Consider the following 18118-nt stretch of genomic DNA (forward strand, 5'->3'; position numbering starts at 1 on the left):
CAGCCATTGAATTCTTCTCACTGAATACTGTGACTTGTATTACCATGTGAATGTTCTATAATATGCTGTTAACCACACAACACACTTGGTTTTGGGGAGTTTTTTAAATGTTATTCTAGCTACAGCTACATTTGGTATTTACTGCTACTACCCTTTCAAAGGTCAAAAACTTGACTAGCTTATTTGTAATGTAATCTATGTTTTGCTGATTGAAAATGCTATAGGAATGCAAGGTATAACTGACAGCTAAGCATGAAAGTTCTCCCTTTAGCGCACAGTGGCATTTTTCTGATTTTAAATATTTAATGTGTGTGATTCACTTGAAATGGTAAATGGCAAAAAAGTTTCTTAAAACATTAACCCCCCCCAAAAAAAAAAAAATCAAAGATAAAGCAGAATTAATCAAATAAATTGTATTGCTAAGTATCATTGCATGAAAATTAATATTCCTTTCAATGCCACTGAATGCAAATGGTAGAGCTTCTCCTACTCTAAAATGAACTATCTTCCATTTCGGCAAGCCAGACTTCTGTCTTAAATAAACAGTTTCCTGATTAAAAGAGACTCCTTCAAGAATAATCTTTCTATATACTTCAAATTCATTGTTATTTAAATATTTTAAATGTGATTCTTCCCTGTTTAAGAAGACACTTGGTAAACAAAACAAACCTTTAACTTAGGGCTCACTTACAAGGTTACAAGACTTTCTGCCTGCTTTAAAATAAGAAGAGTGTGGAAAGAGGGCATTTAACACATTCAGTGGCTGATTTCATAACATTCAAGTCATTTTGACCAAAGTAATGAGGAAGTACAATCAAATCATACGGCTGTGTAGCAAAAAAAACACAGGAAATTTCTTATGCACAGTATAAAGTTTCCTATTTGATTTCTGCAGGCCCCTGAAATAAAATGATCAAGTGTTTCTTCCATAGTAACATAAGAAACAATGATCGTCCACTATGTGGTGGTTTCACTTAATATTTTTACAAAGTAGCTAATTGTAAGGCTGTAAAGGGGCATCTGACACATCATTCCCTTATGGAAGCAACACTAAGAGGTCAATAGGAGATTTGGTTTGCTCTTACTTTCTCAGTCACAAAACTTTTATGTCCTATTCTGCAGATGTATTGAAAAAGAAAAGTTACTTCAATGCTTAGAATTCTGCTTTGCTTCTCTAGTCAATATTGCCCTGACTCTAATGGTGGATAGCAAAAGTCAGAAAATCAATGTCAAGTTTTACCCAGGTCAAACAGAGGTATATTCATAGTCAGCTGCAAGATAGCTGCAATCTAACAAAGCTGTTAAGATTCTACTTCCTTATAAACACAGCCAAATACTGCTGGAGTCCACAAGATGGAGTAAAACTTACCTTTATCACCTTTGAACAAAAGGAGCTTAAAGCCTATAGTTAGCTCCTATGAATCATGGGTGAGTAAGAGGCTGCTGATCTCTGAATTCTCAACAAAAATATAAGAACTTCCCTGTGCTTTGAGGAACAAAAGTTGTTAAATTTTCAGTGTCTGAGAAGCCAGGAGCACAGAATCACTCTTAAAATAGCTTACAGCTGGAGAACAAATAAGATACAGACCTGAAGATTTAATTGCAAGACTACTGAAACTGATCTTTAACTCTCTTTTTCACATTTCTTAATAAAACAAACAAGCAAAGAAACACAACCAAACAAACAAAATCCTTTCCTTTATGTAGCAAAAAAGCTAATACAGCTAAGGAGAGACGTATCTCAAGCACATAGTGTTGCTGGATGGAAAAATGGATAATAAGTCATGCATCAGTAGACTCCATCAATATTTAAGACATGCAGCAAGATCAAATTTTCATACCAGGATAATTTCAGTTCCCCTTCATGACAGATCTTTTCTACCAAATGCAGCCCAAATACATTCATGATGTGTCCTTACTGCCTACAGCCATTTTGTAATGTCAGTGATGCAAGCAAACGCTTTTCACAACAGTGAACCTGTCACACCAACTCACTATTCTAATCAAGACACAGAGACTTGAAATGCAGGCAAAGTAATAGAGATTTCTTTAATTTGTCACAATTAAACTGCATAAATCTGTGATGTCAAAAGATATACTACAAGTTTTCTAACTGGAAATTATGTTTGAGAACACAGCAAGAAAATGATGTGAAGTTTAATTTTGTTACTTTCATAACTTGTTTAAAAGTAAACTTTCTTGGTCTTCCGCATCCCCCTTCCCCCTTCACTCTTTCCTCCCCAGAGCCTTTAGCTCCGCACACCAAGCAAGCCGCTCCGTGCTGGGCACTTTTGTCTTTTGGCCCTGCTTATGCAGGCAGCCGCTTTCCCGAGGCTGAGCGGGCCCGTGGGTACCTGCGGCGGGCCGGGCGCGGGGCCGCGGCTCGATTGCTCAGGACTAGTGTCATATGACACGTTAAAGATGGCTGAAGGGGAGAGTTGCACCGGATCTGCGGCGGAGAGCAAGGAAGACTTTGAGATTATTGACAAAACCCAGATTCCAAACGCGACCGAGCTGAAAAACCAAGAACAAGGGAGAACGGAAGAAGGAAGGTGGTCTGCGCCCATCTTGTCGCTGGCCAAGAAAGCCTCGGAAAACTTAGCGCTGAGCTATGGCCACGCTCTGAAGTCTGCATCTTTGGTAGGATTCATGTCCAAACCAGTCAGCAATGACAGCACAGCAAAAACAAGTATGGTTATGCTTATTTAGTAAACTTGCTTTAATGGTGCGCAAATAAGTTTGCTCCCGTAAGTGCTGCTGATTAGCGCCAGTGATGCATGGTTATTACTTTGAATTTATTGTTAACAATCTGATGCTGCAGAGTTTTATTTAAGCAAATCTGCAAAAACAACACAGATGGAGAACTTAACAATTTATTATTATCAGAAAAATTCTAAACTCTAAATATATTTGGGAAAATGAATGTTAGTTTTATGCAGTCAGCTTCTATTTGGTTCCTCTTCCCCCTCTCCCTTAAAGTTCACCTCAGCAGCAGCTTCACTGCTCCGTAAGTGACCTGTCAACCCCTTATCCTTCTGGGTGTGCTGGCTCAGAAAAAGAGCTATGCTGCACTTCTTGGATAGCTTCCATGTCAGAAAAGGGACAAGTGAACTAAGATACAGATTTGTTATAAATTACTTCTTAACCACCTTGCTTTATTAAACATTTGTATTTATGGATATAGCAGCCACACAGATTTATGGAACTAGTCTCTTTGAACTGAATTTAAAGGGCTTTAGTTGAATTCATATGGAAATTACTAATTATAAATTCCTATAAATTATGAATCTCTATGATATCCATAACATGGAACAAAAACATTAAATGTAGCAGTGACTGGGCCTGGAGTCTTGCTCTCCAGGGTCTCAGTGCAGTGTATGATTTTGGAGCAGTGGGGCTCAGTTTTGCTAACTGGTGCTGACCTTTTTGGTTTTAATGGTATTAAGTATTCAAGCGGGAGTTCTGTGGGGATGGATTGTGGCTTCATGGTGAAATAAGTTACTGCTGATTCTTTATTTTTTGTGAAAATTCATGTGTTGCATAGTCAGAGTTTAAGGTTAATTCTGTCCTGAAACCCCTAGATTCTTTCTTTCCCTGCATCTCTTAAGTCTCACACCAAACTTCTCACAGATTTGTTTCCTGGGAGCCCATCTTGAGCACTCAGGATCCAACCTGACATTGTCTTCAGCTGCATTTGGAATAATGCTGTACACAGACATAATTCAAAACAACATGCAGCATTTGGCAAGGAGAAATAACATCTTCTCTTGCCTGAAATGGAACTCCCATACTAAATAGAACTTTTACCGTAATCTGCCAGCTTCTTGTCTGTAAAGTAAAGAGATTAAAACACTACCTCCCCCAAGCACTATAAATACAATTGAAAGCAGGTATTTTTAAGAAATAAGCTGAGGCCTGCAAGACCACATGTGGAAAACTAGCAACTCATTCTCTGCTGCCATCTTTTCCTCAGAGATCTTATAACCTCTACCTGCTACTTCAGCTCTGTTGATCCCATGTAAGCTGTGCTGCACACTATGCAGTCAGCTGGACATACAGAAAGGCAGATCATAAAGCCAGAGTCTGTCATTGAAGAAACTGTGTCCTGCCTTGCAGAGAAGGCAGGGAGCTACAAATCGAAATACAGATCCAGACAGACTTGTAGCCTTAAAGACCGAGAGATGGGAGAACTGCTCGCTTTGCTTCAGTGTTTTCTGACTTCAAAGTGTGCAGAGTAATTATAGTGATCAAGGCATGGGGCTTCAAAAAGATGTTAAAACGAATCTGTTGAATTCAATGAGATACAAGACTGTGACTTCATTCTTAAGGATTGCAGCATAATCTTTTCACTTGGGTAACCCAATTCCTAATCCTTGAGACTTGGCTTTGTAATGAGGCTTGGTAAAGTGTCTATTTTACATGTACCAACTTGTACACAGTTTTAGAGATGTGGTTGACTGTGTAAATTTGCAGCAGGCTAAAAATACCATTCAAGGAATTGTTTAACTTAATACAAACCCTTACTTAAATTTACATTCAGAAAACACGTTTCATGGTTGGTTGGTTGGATTGTTCGTTTGTCTTGTGGATAATACAATGTGTGTACCTTGAGCATGGCTTACAAGCCATCATAAAGTAAAAAGTTAAATTCAGGAAACCATCAAAATAAGCTGGTGTTACTACTGAAACACCCCAGTACTCAAAGAAAGTCACTGACTTTTGTGTTTCTGCAGTCAGGTCTTTTTCTGTTCCTGACGTGTAACATCACAATACCAACACCAAAATTCTAACTATCACAGACTTTTTAATCCTTCCTCTTCCACAACTGCTATTTCTGCAAAGGAGTACAGCCATGTTTGATCCACAGGTGACAGCAGGATTCTCCTAATACAACAGCATTTGCTCAAAAATACCATTTAGGTAGCCAGTGGTCAGCAGCAGGCAGTGTCTCTCAGAACTTGTTGTTGACTGAAGGCAAAGCGGTAACTGGCAGTCTCTTTTTGCCTCGCTCCGCTCCTCAGGGCTGAGGAGAAGCATCACGTACCCGGCAAAGCACCACTACCAGCTTCAGCCACCACCACCTCTTTCTAAAATGGCGCCTGGCGCGGCGCGCAGGCCTCCCTCGCCTCGTTCTATCTCGCGAGATTTCCCGGGGTCGGTGGTCGTGGTGGTGCGTGAGCCGTTGCCGTGGTAACGCAGGCGGGGCCTGCCCTGCGGCACCGCGCCCGCCGCTCAGGTAGGGCCCCCCCCTCGCGGGCGCTGAGGTAGCGCTAGAGCCGGGTCCGGGGGTCTGGCTTTCCCCCGGGGGGCGGTGACGGCGGGGTCGGAGAGCGGCAGGGCTCGGGCAGCGGCCCCGGTCCCCACTATGAACGCTGTCCATCCGCGCGTACAGGTGTTGGGTGGGGGGGTTCACTCGTGCCTTACACCCAGCTCTGCCGAAGCCGTTCACTTCCGCAAGATGGAGATCTAGACGGGAAGGCATCGCTCTTGTCAGCGCTGAGGGGTTCTGGAGCGCGTCTCTAAAAGCAGCTTTTCTTTCTCCACCCGTGTCTCCCCACCCAGGTGCACGGTGTCACGCCATGGAGGAGCGCGCCAACCTCATGAACATGATGAAGCTCAGCATCAAAACCCTGATCCAGTCGGCCCTGAGCCTGGGCCGGACGCTGGACTCGGACTTCCCACCCTTGCAGCAGTTCTTCGTGGTGCTGGAGCACTGCCTCAAGCATGGGCTGAAAGGTGGGCGCCCACTCCCCACATCGGCTCCGGCTGCCGCGCCAGGAGAGGCGGATACATGAGTTTGTGTTGTGTCCCCCCGTATCTCCAGTTTGTCTTCTGTATGATGCTGGTATTAATCACATACGCTGTATAATGCTCATTAGTCTTACAGATAGAATCATGGAATGATTTGGGATAGAGGAGACGTTAAAGCTCATCTAATTCCAAACCGCTGCCATGGGCAGGGACACCTTCCACGAGAGCAGGTTGCTCCAACCCGTGTCCAACCTGGCCTTGAACACTGCCAGGGATGGGGCAGCCACAGCTTCTCTGGGCACCCTGTGCCAGCGCCTCAGCACCCCCACAGGGAAGAGCTTCTGCCTAAGAGCTCATCTCAATCTTCTATCTGTCGGTTTAAAGCCATTCCCCCTTGTCCTGTCCCTACCTGCCCTTGCCTTCTCCTGTGCCCTGTATTTTGTGCCTCCTAAGTTGTCAAGGTATTACTAATGCCCCCTTTTCATTGACATATTAGGAGCTGTAAGACAAAGGTAGACTAAAATCTATAATTTTGGAGTTGGAAACCTGCCACTTTATCTCACAGACTTCTCTGTATACTCCCTCTAGTGAAGAAGACTTTTATTGGACAGAACAAATCATTTTTTGGTCCTTTGGAGCTAGTGGAAAAACTTTGTCCTGAAGCATCAGATATAGCAACTAGTGTTAAAAATCTGCCAGAGTTGAAGTAAGTTGGTTGTTGGGGATGATGCATTTCATTTATACTTCTGGGAAAAAAGAATCCTTGTAGCCTCTCGCTTTCCTTAATGAGCTCTTACGCCCAAAGAGAAAAACAGGATATGTGGGAGGCATTGACTTCTTCAAGAAATAAGGGGGTATCTAAAATATGTAGTGCTTCTGATTCAGCTAATGCTGCAAGTTTAAAAACAGCATCTGGAAGCTCCTGTCACCTTGCTAAAAATAACTGTAAAGTCTTTACATGTATTTTCCTCCTTCTTTCCCTTGCTTTTATTTTTCGTGTCACTTTGTGTGTGTTCTAGTAGTATACAATGTGGGTAATTCAGGATGATGCAGAGGCTTGTTTCAGTGCTAGAATGCATCAATAGTTGGGTTATGGTGGTAGCTGAAAGTATGTATGTCTTTCCAAGTTAGGAAGACTTTACAATATACTTTCCCTTTGATGAAGGGATGGGATATACTTAATAGCTTTGTATTCTGGAAACAGCATTTCATTTCCCCAAGATTTCTATTACTGTTATTATTTTTGTATTTTCAGTAAGTAGCAAACTTCATCTCCCTTTGCTTTGTTTTTACCAAAACATGCAATTTTGCCTTTTAGGACTGCTGTGGGAAGAGGAAGGGCTTGGCTTTATCTAGCACTCATGCAAAAGAAGCTGGCAGATTATCTCAAAGTACTCTTGGACCATAAGCATCTATTAAGGTAACAGTACAGACACAGGTAGATTGTATTCACTGAATCACTGAAACCTTGTTTTGTTGTAGTAATAGGTCAATAATTGACCAGTTTAAGCTTGTTTTTACAACCTGCAGAGGAGCAAGTTGTTAATTGTTTCTTGCTGTGAACCTACAAGAACAAGCAGAATATTTTCTATAGGAGTTCTGCATCTTCTGCCTTGTACAATAAGTTAGCGAGAAGGGGCTGATCAGCTGAGCTTTATAAAGGCTACATTACTGTTCATATGATTTTGGTAATGAAAATATCATAATAATCTTGATGTGTAGTGATGTCTTATAATATTTCTTCTAGTGAATTTTATGAACCTGATGCATTGATGATGGAGGAGGAAGGAGCAGTCATTGTGGGTCTGCTGGTTGGACTGAATGTTATTGATGCAAACCTTTGCTTAAAAGGAGAAGACCTGGATTCTCAGGTAAAGATTAACGCTTAAATGAGATCAATCAGTAGAAGATTGTAGCAGAATTAAGCACATCCATAAATACTTTATTGAGATGGGTCCAGAATTCTGTCTAGAATGGCCTGCATTGAATCAAAAGAGTACATAAGTATCCATCCCTAAGTAGCAGTTTATGGAAATGCTCTCAAATAACTGCCAGGAAACTGAGCACACCAGATATGGCTATTTTGATGCTTGCATGTTTGCTTCAGCTCTGGAGAATATAGGTATTGTCTTCCCTGTCTACACTTCAGGTTTTTACCTTTTTCCAAATACAAAGGAATGCCTGCTGCTACACAGAATTGCACTGGGAAGGGCGTGTTAATACCTTAAATATACTCTTTCAGGTTGGAGTGATTGATTTTTCCTTGTACCTTAAGGAAACCCAGGACAGCGATGGCAAACAGTAAGTATGGTGAATTAGTGATTGTAAATTGTTACAGTTTTTTGTCAAACAAACCTGTCAGTCTGTGGCAGCGCACGAGTGTTGGAGACCTCAAACTCTTTTAATCATCCAAAAAAAAGAATCCAAAATAGATTTTGTTAGCTAAACAAAAGTACTAACTTTTAAAAGTTGAGCCCATGGTACTTCTAACAACAATACGGTGTGGAGAGTTTGTGTCTTGAGCTGGGACCAAATTAAAAGCACCCAAACTTTTAGATTGTGGTTTTTATTTGGTTTTACGAGATGCCAAGTAACTCACTACTAAATCGCTGCTTTGTTTCTTAAGTGCTGTTTCAGAAATGCTCTCAATTAAGTAGCTGTCTGTGTGCGAAAGATAAGTTACAGAGGAAAAAATCCTAGTTTTAGGTGAAACGCTAGGTGGGTTAGAGACTGCAACTGTTAGAAGCACTGTCGTGAATACAGCGGACTTGGTAGTTTGTATGCTTCTGGCACTCAGTTTGCAAGTCTGTGCTGAAAACCCTGGTACAAACTAGCCTTTTAGAATCAAGGAATTTCTTCTCAATCAATAAATTCTCACTTTTACAACTAGAGATGGAGGGATTACAGCTGTCCTTGACCAGAAGCATTATGTGGAAGAACTGAACCGACATCTAAGGTGGGATTTTCCTCTCTTCTAATGTACAAACACTTGTCCTGCTTAGTTTTCCAGTATGGCTTTGAATGTCCCTGCTGTCAGTCCTGTAGATTTTTCTCTGATACTGAAATGCCTTTTCTGATTATTTCCCAGAATCTTAGTTTCATTTTGTAAATGTACTCTTCTGATGGCATATGAAATGTGAAAAAGTCTATGTAACAATAGTTTACTTTTTTTAGATTTTGGAGCTACTTTTGCAAGAGAAACTATTACAAGTGCAGCTGGAAATTCATTTTTCAAAGGAAGAGTCTCTGTTCTTGTGCCATAGAAAATTGCTCTGAGGGAGGAGCAGGCCTCACCCTCTTGAACACAAGAGATGTTAAGACTGCAAAAGCTAAGCCTGAACAGGGCTTCCAGTTAATACAGTAGGCTGCCCAATGTAGGGAAATGCACAATACTCTCAGTGCTTAAGAGGGACAGTTGTCCTTCCTCTGGATTTTTTGCCAGCTCACCAAAGTATTTGATTGTTAACAAATGCAAGATCGCAAAAGTATGGTTGAGGATAGGAATAAATGTTGAACATTGGCACTTCTTCTATTGTTTTTATGCATCTTTTCTTTTTCTGGCTGCAGTTGCACGGTTGCAGATCTTCAGAACAAAATAGACTGTTTAGAAAAGACCAATTCAAAACTCCAGGAAGAGGTTTGTGTCTCCTCTGTTAAATATTTCTCAAAGCTCTTTACAAGCAGAGGCAAAACTCCCTGAGAATCTACTTTAGACCTAAGATGTTTGGAGTTGATACTGGTGGAATGTGGGGGATTGGTAGGACTAGCAGGGGTTGGCACGTGGGAAAGGCTCTGTGGAGAGCTTCCATGTTATGTTGGTTGTTAAAATGCTTTGGGGCACCCATATGGTAGACAGGGTTTCCTTAATCAAGTTTTTGTCTTGCAATGGTGCCTGCACCCAAACCTGTCACTGTAATGAACATGAGTTGTCCCTCTTTCTTCTGCTTATGTGAGTTAACAGAACTTGGAAAAAGACAAGAATCACCCTTCAATTAGGAAATCTTTCCTAACTGAGAACTAAAATAGAGTCCAGCAGTACGCATGACAGGGGTGGATGTGGGGAGTGAGATGTATGTATATGCATAGATATATTTGTATCTGTAGATAGATACACACATATATATGTATCTGTATAGTCCATTTTCTGATGCTTTTTGGGGTATCTCCACTTGAAAATGCCATAAGGTTCCACCAGTGAATGTCATCCCTGACTTGCTGTGTGACTTCTAGTTCATACCAGAATGAATACACAGATCTGTGATCTCTGGTGGATTTTCCCCTTTTACACTAGGCTGCATTTCTTTGCACAGTTAATATTTAAAACTAATTGATGAGGGAGTGAAGCAGAGGACATGTGAAAAAATGTTGGTGGGCCCATTAATTTGAGCTGTTCAGGGAAGGTGGCTGCAAAAGGCCCAGGCAGCTTTTGAGGAGAATGAAAGGGATGAATGGGGAAATGAGCAGTGCACCTGCTACAAAGGCTGAGCTATTGACTTTAGAATTCCTCCAGATGTTGCATGCTTGCACAGTGATTAAATATAGATATGTTCTCTTTGTAAACAGCTTGCAGCAGCCACTGACCGAATCGGATCACTTCAGGAGGAGCAGCAGCAGCTAAAACAACAGAATGAATTGATTCGTGAACGGAGTGAAAAAAGCGTAGAGGTGGGACACCCAGTTAAAGATGATGGATCCTCAAAATAAGTGATCTCTTGATTAGCTGTAGTTAGTGCTCTCAGCAGCACTTTGAACTGCAATGCTAAGCACAGTTTGGCATGCTGCTGTGTAGGTCACTGTTCTTCTGTATTGTATGCGCAGGCATTAGATTTTGCTGTTCTTTACTACACATTTAAACATATTCTTGAAGAAGGAGAAAACATTAAAAGTATTAGAATGGTTTCTTTCTATTTTTACTCTGTTCTTTGAAATTTCAGCTTATTAACATTTGCCAGCTTGTAACTTGTGTTGTATACAAACGCCCGTAGCATGGGGAACAAACTGTAAAATAGTGGGATTTTACTTGGAATAACTCCTAAGTTCTTGTGTGTAACACAGTATTTCTGAGGCATGCTTTAGATACATAGCTCTGTGATCTTATGTGGCTTTTTTGCTGATGTTTCTTGTAGGTAACAAAGGAGGATACAAAAGTAGAGTTGGATACTTACAAGCAGTCACGCCAGGGCCTTGATGAAATGTACAGTGATGTCTGGAAGCAGTTAAAAGAAGAAAAAAAAATTAGGCTGGTAAGGAAACTTAACTAGTGACATTGAAATGAAAGATCTAGGGTTCTGCATGCTTTAAGGGAGCATTACAAATACAAGATGTGTGCTATGCCCTTTTTGCAGCTACTCAGAATTCATAAAGGGATTGCAAGCAGGGTGCTGGACATTGGTCATTAACAGTGTCTGTAAGGATCTGGAAATTGGGGCTTTTGGAAGGGTGAAAATAAAAGGTCTTTCACTTTTTAAGAACCTACCAGCATTATTATAACAGAGACTAAGATCAAACCACAGAGAGGCAGCTGTCTTTAGGGAAGGAAATATGGTACATGCACATCATTTGCACAGTTACTGCTAATTTATGGCTGGTGAAGAGGCTGCCCAGGCTTGCTGAAGCAGATGGATCTAAGTCAGCTGAAGTACAGCTGCCAGGAGAAATGCTTCAGTTGACAGGCTGCTAAGTTACACTGAGCTCTATACTTCATGCCAGCTGGGCTGCACCCTTGCCCTGAACTGAAAAGCTGAAATAAGAGTTTGGTTTTACTAACTTAATGTATCATTTAAGACCTAGTTCTTCTGTAAAGTCATAGCTCAACATTATCTTGGAGTAGTATGTTGTTTCTGTATGGGGTTGGCTATATGGGTTTTGGAAATGCTTATCTCTGACATATGACCACATAGCCGTAACTGGGAAACCTCTTTGTAAGGAACTAGAGAAAGAGTTGGAGCTGCAAATTGGAATGAAAACAGAAATGGAGATTGCCATGAAACTTCTGGAGAAAGATACTCATGAAAAGCAAGACACTTTAGTTGCACTTCGCCAACAGTTAGAAGAAGTGAAGGCTATAAACCTGCAGATGTTTCACAAATCTCAGGTATGTACAGAGTGGAGAAGAGAAAGAACAGCTGTAGTGGTGATCTTTACATTATAAACATGCACTGGGGTTGCAAATGCACTTATATGAACCTGAAGGAATACTTAGATGCCACAATTTTCTTAATATTTTACAATTGCAGAAGGAATTGTTTCATTTTTTCATTATACTTCATTATTGGTATGATATTGGGTATGTTTGGAAAGAAAGGGGGTTTCCTTGGATATGCTGCACAGGATCATCAACAAATGCTGAGACAAACGGAGAGCTCTCCCAGGGGAGAAGGTGTTTGCAAGAGTCCTTCGTCCTAACCAGTAAACAATTAGTCTTTAAAAATTGGCTTACTGCAGCCTAGAACTGTCTTGCTGCTGCTTCCCATCCATGTTGTGTTGTCTTGCCTTTCACCTGCACCATATTTAACACTGTTTACTGTGTTAAACCAACAATAGGCCTCCCTAAACCAATAGAAAGCTTGGGTATTTTTATCTATCATCTCCTGCAGTCTGTACCCAGATGGTCAGCTGAGTGCTATAGGCAGTGGAAAGGCAACACTGGATTTGGGGAGGGAGGAACTCTGTGCTCAAGCTGGCCTCTGGAGCTACCAAAACGTTTTTGGATGGGTTTAGGTATTTTGTTACACCCTTTTAGTATAAGACCTGGCTTTCCAGAGGTAAGATGGCTAGAGAAGAGGAAAACTTGCTTTCTGGGCATGTCTCCCTTCCTCAGTCTTTTCCTGCCCTGGCAGTTTTTAGACTTAGTCATATCTACTGCAGGGGTTTGGGGATGGTTTTGTTTCTGTTGTTTGGGTGGGTTGTGGTGTTTGTCTTGTTTTTTCAATTGAACAAAACATACTGACAGGTAGGGAAGCAATGGAGGAGTGTTCACGCAAAACATGCAGAGCTTGTCTCCCTTAATGAAGTGAGAGCTCAATTAAACCTCCCCTGCCATAGCTGGGGCTGTGAATGCAGAAGAGATTTCTCTCAATTTTATGGACTGTTCCCTGATGCTCGTTCAGGCCTTTGGCTGCTCCAGAGATGCACAGAAACTTGCCAGGCAGTGGCCAGTGGAACGCCAGTGCTGAGCGAGGCCTTTGCATTCCAAAGCATTACTTGTTTTATTTGGCTTCCTGGTTCCATGCCCACTGACTGCAGTTGTTACATTCAAATCATAATTGGCCCTGTCAATTGAATCTGAGAATTTCTTTGTTCACGTTTGTTTCTAAAGGGAAGGTTTTTGGCTTGTAGCTGATCTCACAGGTCAGAACTTAGTACAGTTAAGGGGTTTTTTTTGCTGAGCTCTTACAAAAACAAGTTGAGGAGTGTCTGCTCTGGCGTTATCAGCATTTTGTTTGTACATTCCAGTTAGACCCAGTCATGGCCTGTAACAAGCCGAACATTCTTTATCTAGTGGCAGACATTCATTAAACGTAACACTTTGTGCTTTAGAGAACTGAAATATATTATCTGAAATGTCTGTTCCCTTATTCCTACAGAATGCAGAGTGCTCATTACAACAGAAAACAGAAGCAATATCCTCCTTTGAAGGAAAAACAAATGAGATGATGTCCTCTATGAAACAAATGGAAGAGAGGTAATAATTAGAGGCTGAAAAGTCAACACTGGAGTCAGTAGAAAGTTTCCAGCTGAAAGCTTTATAGGATGACCTTCAATACACCTCCCATAGACCTTTGGGCATGTGTGTCAGCACAACGTTCCTTTTCCTTCCTCCTCCTTGTCACCCCCCACGCTTGCCTGTTCTCTTTTCCCAGGCAAACGTGTCCATATTGACCCATTCAACCACCATAGCCCTTTCCATAGGCAGGCTGTTTTGAAAACATGTTGACTTTCGTTTAAGAACAGGTAGGATCCCAGCTTTGGGGCAGGGGGGGGAGTGTGTGCAGGAACAGTTGGAGGCTTTCCTGGTGGTGGTTTGTGGGTTTTTTCTCCATTAGCATGTTCAGTTTAAGCTTTTAGAAAGGCCTGAGTGGTGAATCTAAAAGAGCAGAATGAGAGGGTGTGGGTAAGGAGCATGTGAATTTACAACATGTTCATTCCTTTGCAGATTGCAACATGCAGAAAAGGCAAGGCAGGCTGCAGAAGAAAGATGCAACAAGATGAAGCAAGAGCTCGCTGGGAGGCTTGATTCCTGCCGGCAGCAGATGTCCCAGCTGGACAGTAAATGGTATTTAGTCTTGTCGTGGTTTTTAACTTCCCTTCTGCCATTGCTTTAAGAAGTGCTTTCTACTCCTGTGGTGCTCAGGTCTAAAAGGGGCAGGTTTGACTTATACTGGGTTTGGCAAGTACTGACCTAGGAAAGCACAGCCCTTCTGTATAGCACAGGTAGCAGGAGGGGTTGGAAATGGTTTTTTTTTTTTCCAGAACATCCAGTTTAGAGCATGAAATGCCAGTGGAAGTCTGGCCATTCTGAGTGGCCTTGGAGCTTTCTGTTGCTTTTTCACTAAATAGACATGGTCGTGGTTGTAGGCTGAGCAAGTGACTGGTATCCAAACAGACTGGGGGTTTGGAGTGGTTTTTGAGTTGTTCTTAGGGAATGTTAATCCTCTGAAAATTCCTGATACCTATAGAAAATGCTTCTTTCACTCCTCAGACTTCATAGTAGAGTGTCATTTTTAAACATGGCAGTTTAAACACAGGGGGTCGAGTATGTACCTGTGGGGATTGGGTTTGGGGTTTTGGTTTGCGGTTTTTCTTCTAGCCATTCACTGCTACTTGTTTTCTGTGACCTGAAAATGCCAATACAGCTTTTGATGTCTGCTGCCATAGCACCCCTGTTCTTTCCCAGAACACTACTCAAGTTTTTGCCCTCTTGTGGACTAGGTTTTTGCTTCTCATACTGTTGCTATCAATAAGTGCTGTGAGGTATTTTTCTGCTATAGGGTTTCTTAGAATGAATTCTTTTTAAATAGCTCAACTCTGGAAAAGGAATTAAAGTCTGAAAAGGAACAGAGACAGACTTTACAAAGAGAACTACACCAGGAGAAGGATGCTACCACCCTGCTTAAAACAGAACTGCAGCAAATGGAAGGACTGAAAAAGGTACGCACAGTGCAACTTCAGGGCTGAAGCTGACTCAGCACCAGTGCTGTATTTATATCTGCAGTAGGGGGTTTCCTCTGAGGGCTTCCAAAGCTTGGCTGATGTAAGACAAGTCTGCACGTGAGATGCTAATACAGAGCTCAGGCCTGACAAAAGCCAAGCAGCCTCCTCAGCCACCTCCAGCTCCCTGCCCTGCCTCAGCTACATGAGTGAGCCGTGGCCGGTTAGGAGCTGCAGCTGAGATGGGGTAGCTGGGGACACAAAGCTCCTCTGCTGTCCCCTGGTGAGACAGCCCTGTTCATGTAGAGTGGCAAGTTCATGTCTTTCGGTGACTGTGGGAGGTCTTACAACTGTATTTAAACAAACCTAAGAACACATTTTCAAGCATTTGCTGCTGTCTCTGGCAGTTTAGATTTTGAAGACACAATTGTACACCAGTGTCTATGTATACACTTATGTATACACATGGCACAGCATTGCTGCACTCCAGCAATGCTCAAGGAGGTTTAGAGCCTGAAAATCTTCCTCTCTCCGGTACATCTGGATAATGATTTGTGCAGAGCCCATGGGTAGTTCACCCACGTCATTCTAAAAATCACACCTTAGAAATAGGTAGCGTTGTAAGGAGCTTACTCGTGTGAACTGCTTTGGTAGCTTGGACAGACTGACCGAGGTTATAGGTCAAACCTGGGTTTGTGCTTGATTTTGTAGGAACTGAGAAAACTGCAAGATGAGAAGCAGCAGTTAGAGAAGGTCTGTGAGGAGCAGGAGCAAGCTCTGCAGGAAATGGGACTTCATCTCAGCCAGTAAGTCCTAGAAACTGAACTCCTGGAAATGGCATGGAGGAGGGAGAACCAGGCTGATACAGATCATTTTAGAACACATCCAGTTATAAAAACCAATAAACCTGAGAAGTTCAGGAGGCAGCTCCTTATGCACAGGGAGCTAAACAGCTATGAAATAAAAGCAAGGGGAGATCTTTACATGACTTAAGATGGCCGAGACAGGAACCCGTACAGGAAATGCTTAGTTCTCAGAGGGGAACTGCACTTGTCCCACATTCCTCTGAATATACTGAAAAGGGGCAAACCCCGAGGTGACAATGACAAAGGTTTCCTGGTGATACTGAGCATGGAACCGACTGAAGAATCAGTTCAGATTCAGTGGCTGGCAGTGGGACTGCAGGTCAGAGGGAACGTGCCTGAAGGTAAAGTCATGCAGAGGAAATCATTTTGTTCTTCATTTACCTTTCAGATCAAAGCTGAAGATGGAAGATATTAAAGAAGTAAATAAAGCACTAAAGGTACTTACACCTCATGGGTGATTTGACTGAACATACACATTTCATTTAGTACCTTCACATTTCACCCTGGTTACCCCCCTCCCAGAGGTGGCTGTGGAAAAACATCACCACCATTGGCAAACTGCCCTTGAATTGTATTTTAGAAATGAACTTGTATCTACAGTGACTTTTTGTTCCCATTTTCTAGGGTCATACCTGGCTGAAGGATGATGAAGCCACACACTGCAAGCAATGTGACAAGGAGTTCTCAATCTCCAGAAGGAAGGTAGTGTTGTTCAGTGGCTTGTTTCTTCCTTTTGTCATGGAAAACAGAAACTGTGCTGGGGAAGATGCTTCCGTTCCAGATCTGGTTGGCATGATAACTACAGGGAGAAGTAATTTGGCATTTCCTATGCTAAAAATACTGTTGTTGTGCTTGGTAGGGAGCTGTTAGGGGCTGCATTCTCCTTTGCTGTGGTTCTCCTCACCTCCCTGTTGGAGGTCTGCGTGCTCTGTGCCTCAGTGCTGGGGTCCTTCTGGTGGGTTGGGACAGCTCCAGGTGGCTGCATGGAGTCCCTGGCAGCCCAGGCACCAGCTCTCCTCCCATAGAGCTCTGCTGCAAGCAGGGGCTGCCCGCTTGGTGAGCTGCAGAACAGCAGCAGAGCAGCCCTCCAGCCCTGGCAGGCAGCTGGGCTGTGCAGGGATCGCAGCAGAGCAGAGCAGAGCTGTGGAGAGGGCTGGGCCTGCTGGGAGCGGAGGGTGATGTCAGTCTGCTCCACAAGCTTCTCTGAGGTCTGATTTCCCTCTCCGTCGTGCTGGGTTCTCAGGCAGTTGTGCTGATTGTAACCCTGTGTTTGCAGCACCACTGCAGGAACTGCGGGGACATCTTCTGCAACACTTGTTCCAGTAACGAACTGGCGCTGCCATCGTACCCTAAACCCGTCCGTGTCTGTGACACTTGTCACACTTTACTCCTCCAGCGGTGTTCCTCTAACTCCTCCTAAGGCTGTCGGAACCTAGCCCTTTACCATGGAAAGTAGCCATTATTTTTGTAACTGAATTGCAGGCATTGTCCGTGCAGCGGGTGCTGCTCTATGGTATTTTCCACTGTATCCCAGCAGTGTGAAACAAGGTGTAGGGATGATGCAAGCTCATGTTTCTCCCACTGGAATAATTAAGGAAACTGTATTAGTTGTAACTTCCCTGAAAGTTCTATTTGAAACTAAAATGCAACTTCACTTTTCTGATTTTTATAGATATTTGTATTAAAATTTGTATATGGCCTTTCTACGTCCGTTTGATCCCACAGACGTCACTGTCGCTCTGCACATTAACTTTAGTTTCTCCCTACACTGCTGTAGGTATGTCTGTTCCTCCACAGGCTGGTGCTCAGTCCGTGTCTGCTCCCAGTGTGGGGAGGAAAAGTCAATTTATGGTTGTCTCTAGAAAGAGCTTTATGGTGTCAATGAAGGTGCCTTCTGGTCACTGCCATCAGAAACTACACATTGTACCTGTCTGAGTCACTGTTACACAATAAAGCCTTTTGCAAGAACAGAAAGTGAGATCGAGTTCTGATGTTTAACACCTGACAGAGGGGTTGGGTACGGCCCCACACAGCAAGGGCTCAAACTGGAGCTGCTGCAGTGCACCTCATGGAATTAACTGCTTCCATTTCCAGCTCGCTGTGAGCACCCCAGGACACACTGGGCAGCCACCTCCTTCCACCAGCCCCTCACCAGTGAAGTACCTGGGTGAGGCAGGTTCCAAAGTCCAGTTTGTGCTGGATAGACCCTGTTAATGGATCACCAGCTTTGCTGCTGGTGTCAAGGCACTGAGCCCTGCAGTCACACCAAGCACAGCAGTGATGGGGGCAGCAGTGCCCGTGCTGCTGCATCACATGCAGCGGCTGCCATGCACGTGATGGTGCACAGGCTC

General features: G+C 42.9%; 1 protein-coding gene across 3 annotated transcripts; it reads left to right on the top strand.

Annotated features, from left to right (window-relative positions):
• The first annotated feature begins 2420 nt into the window (after positions 1 to 2420).
• RUFY1 (RUN and FYVE domain containing 1) lies at positions 2421 to 17711 on the top strand. Of its 3 annotated transcripts, XM_080627502.1 has the most exons (18): positions 2421 to 2689; positions 5563 to 5736; positions 6340 to 6457; positions 7070 to 7171; positions 7499 to 7622; positions 7994 to 8052; positions 8642 to 8707; positions 9319 to 9388; positions 10315 to 10416; positions 10878 to 10994; positions 11678 to 11845; positions 13338 to 13435; positions 13907 to 14026; positions 14772 to 14901; positions 15613 to 15707; positions 16156 to 16204; positions 16392 to 16469; positions 17044 to 17711. In XM_080627502.1, exons 1-18 carry the CDS (start codon positions 2422 to 2424, stop codon positions 17185 to 17187), a joined length of 2082 nt encoding a protein of 693 aa, XP_080483628.1. In that variant the 5' UTR covers position 2421; the 3' UTR covers positions 17188 to 17711. The 3 variants fall into 3 exon arrangements, with proteins under 3 accessions (XP_080483628.1, XP_080483627.1, XP_080483629.1); XM_080627501.1 differs by lacking the exon at positions 17044 to 17711 and having other exon boundaries at positions 16392 to 17036; XM_080627503.1 differs by lacking the exon at positions 17044 to 17711 and having other exon boundaries at positions 2512 to 2640; positions 16392 to 17036.
• Positions 17712 to 18118: the final 407 nt, after the last annotated feature.

Source organism: Psittacula echo (assembly GCF_963264785.1).
Source record: "Psittacula echo genome assembly, chromosome: 11".
NCBI lineage: Eukaryota > Metazoa > Chordata > Aves > Psittaciformes > Psittacidae > Psittacula > Psittacula echo.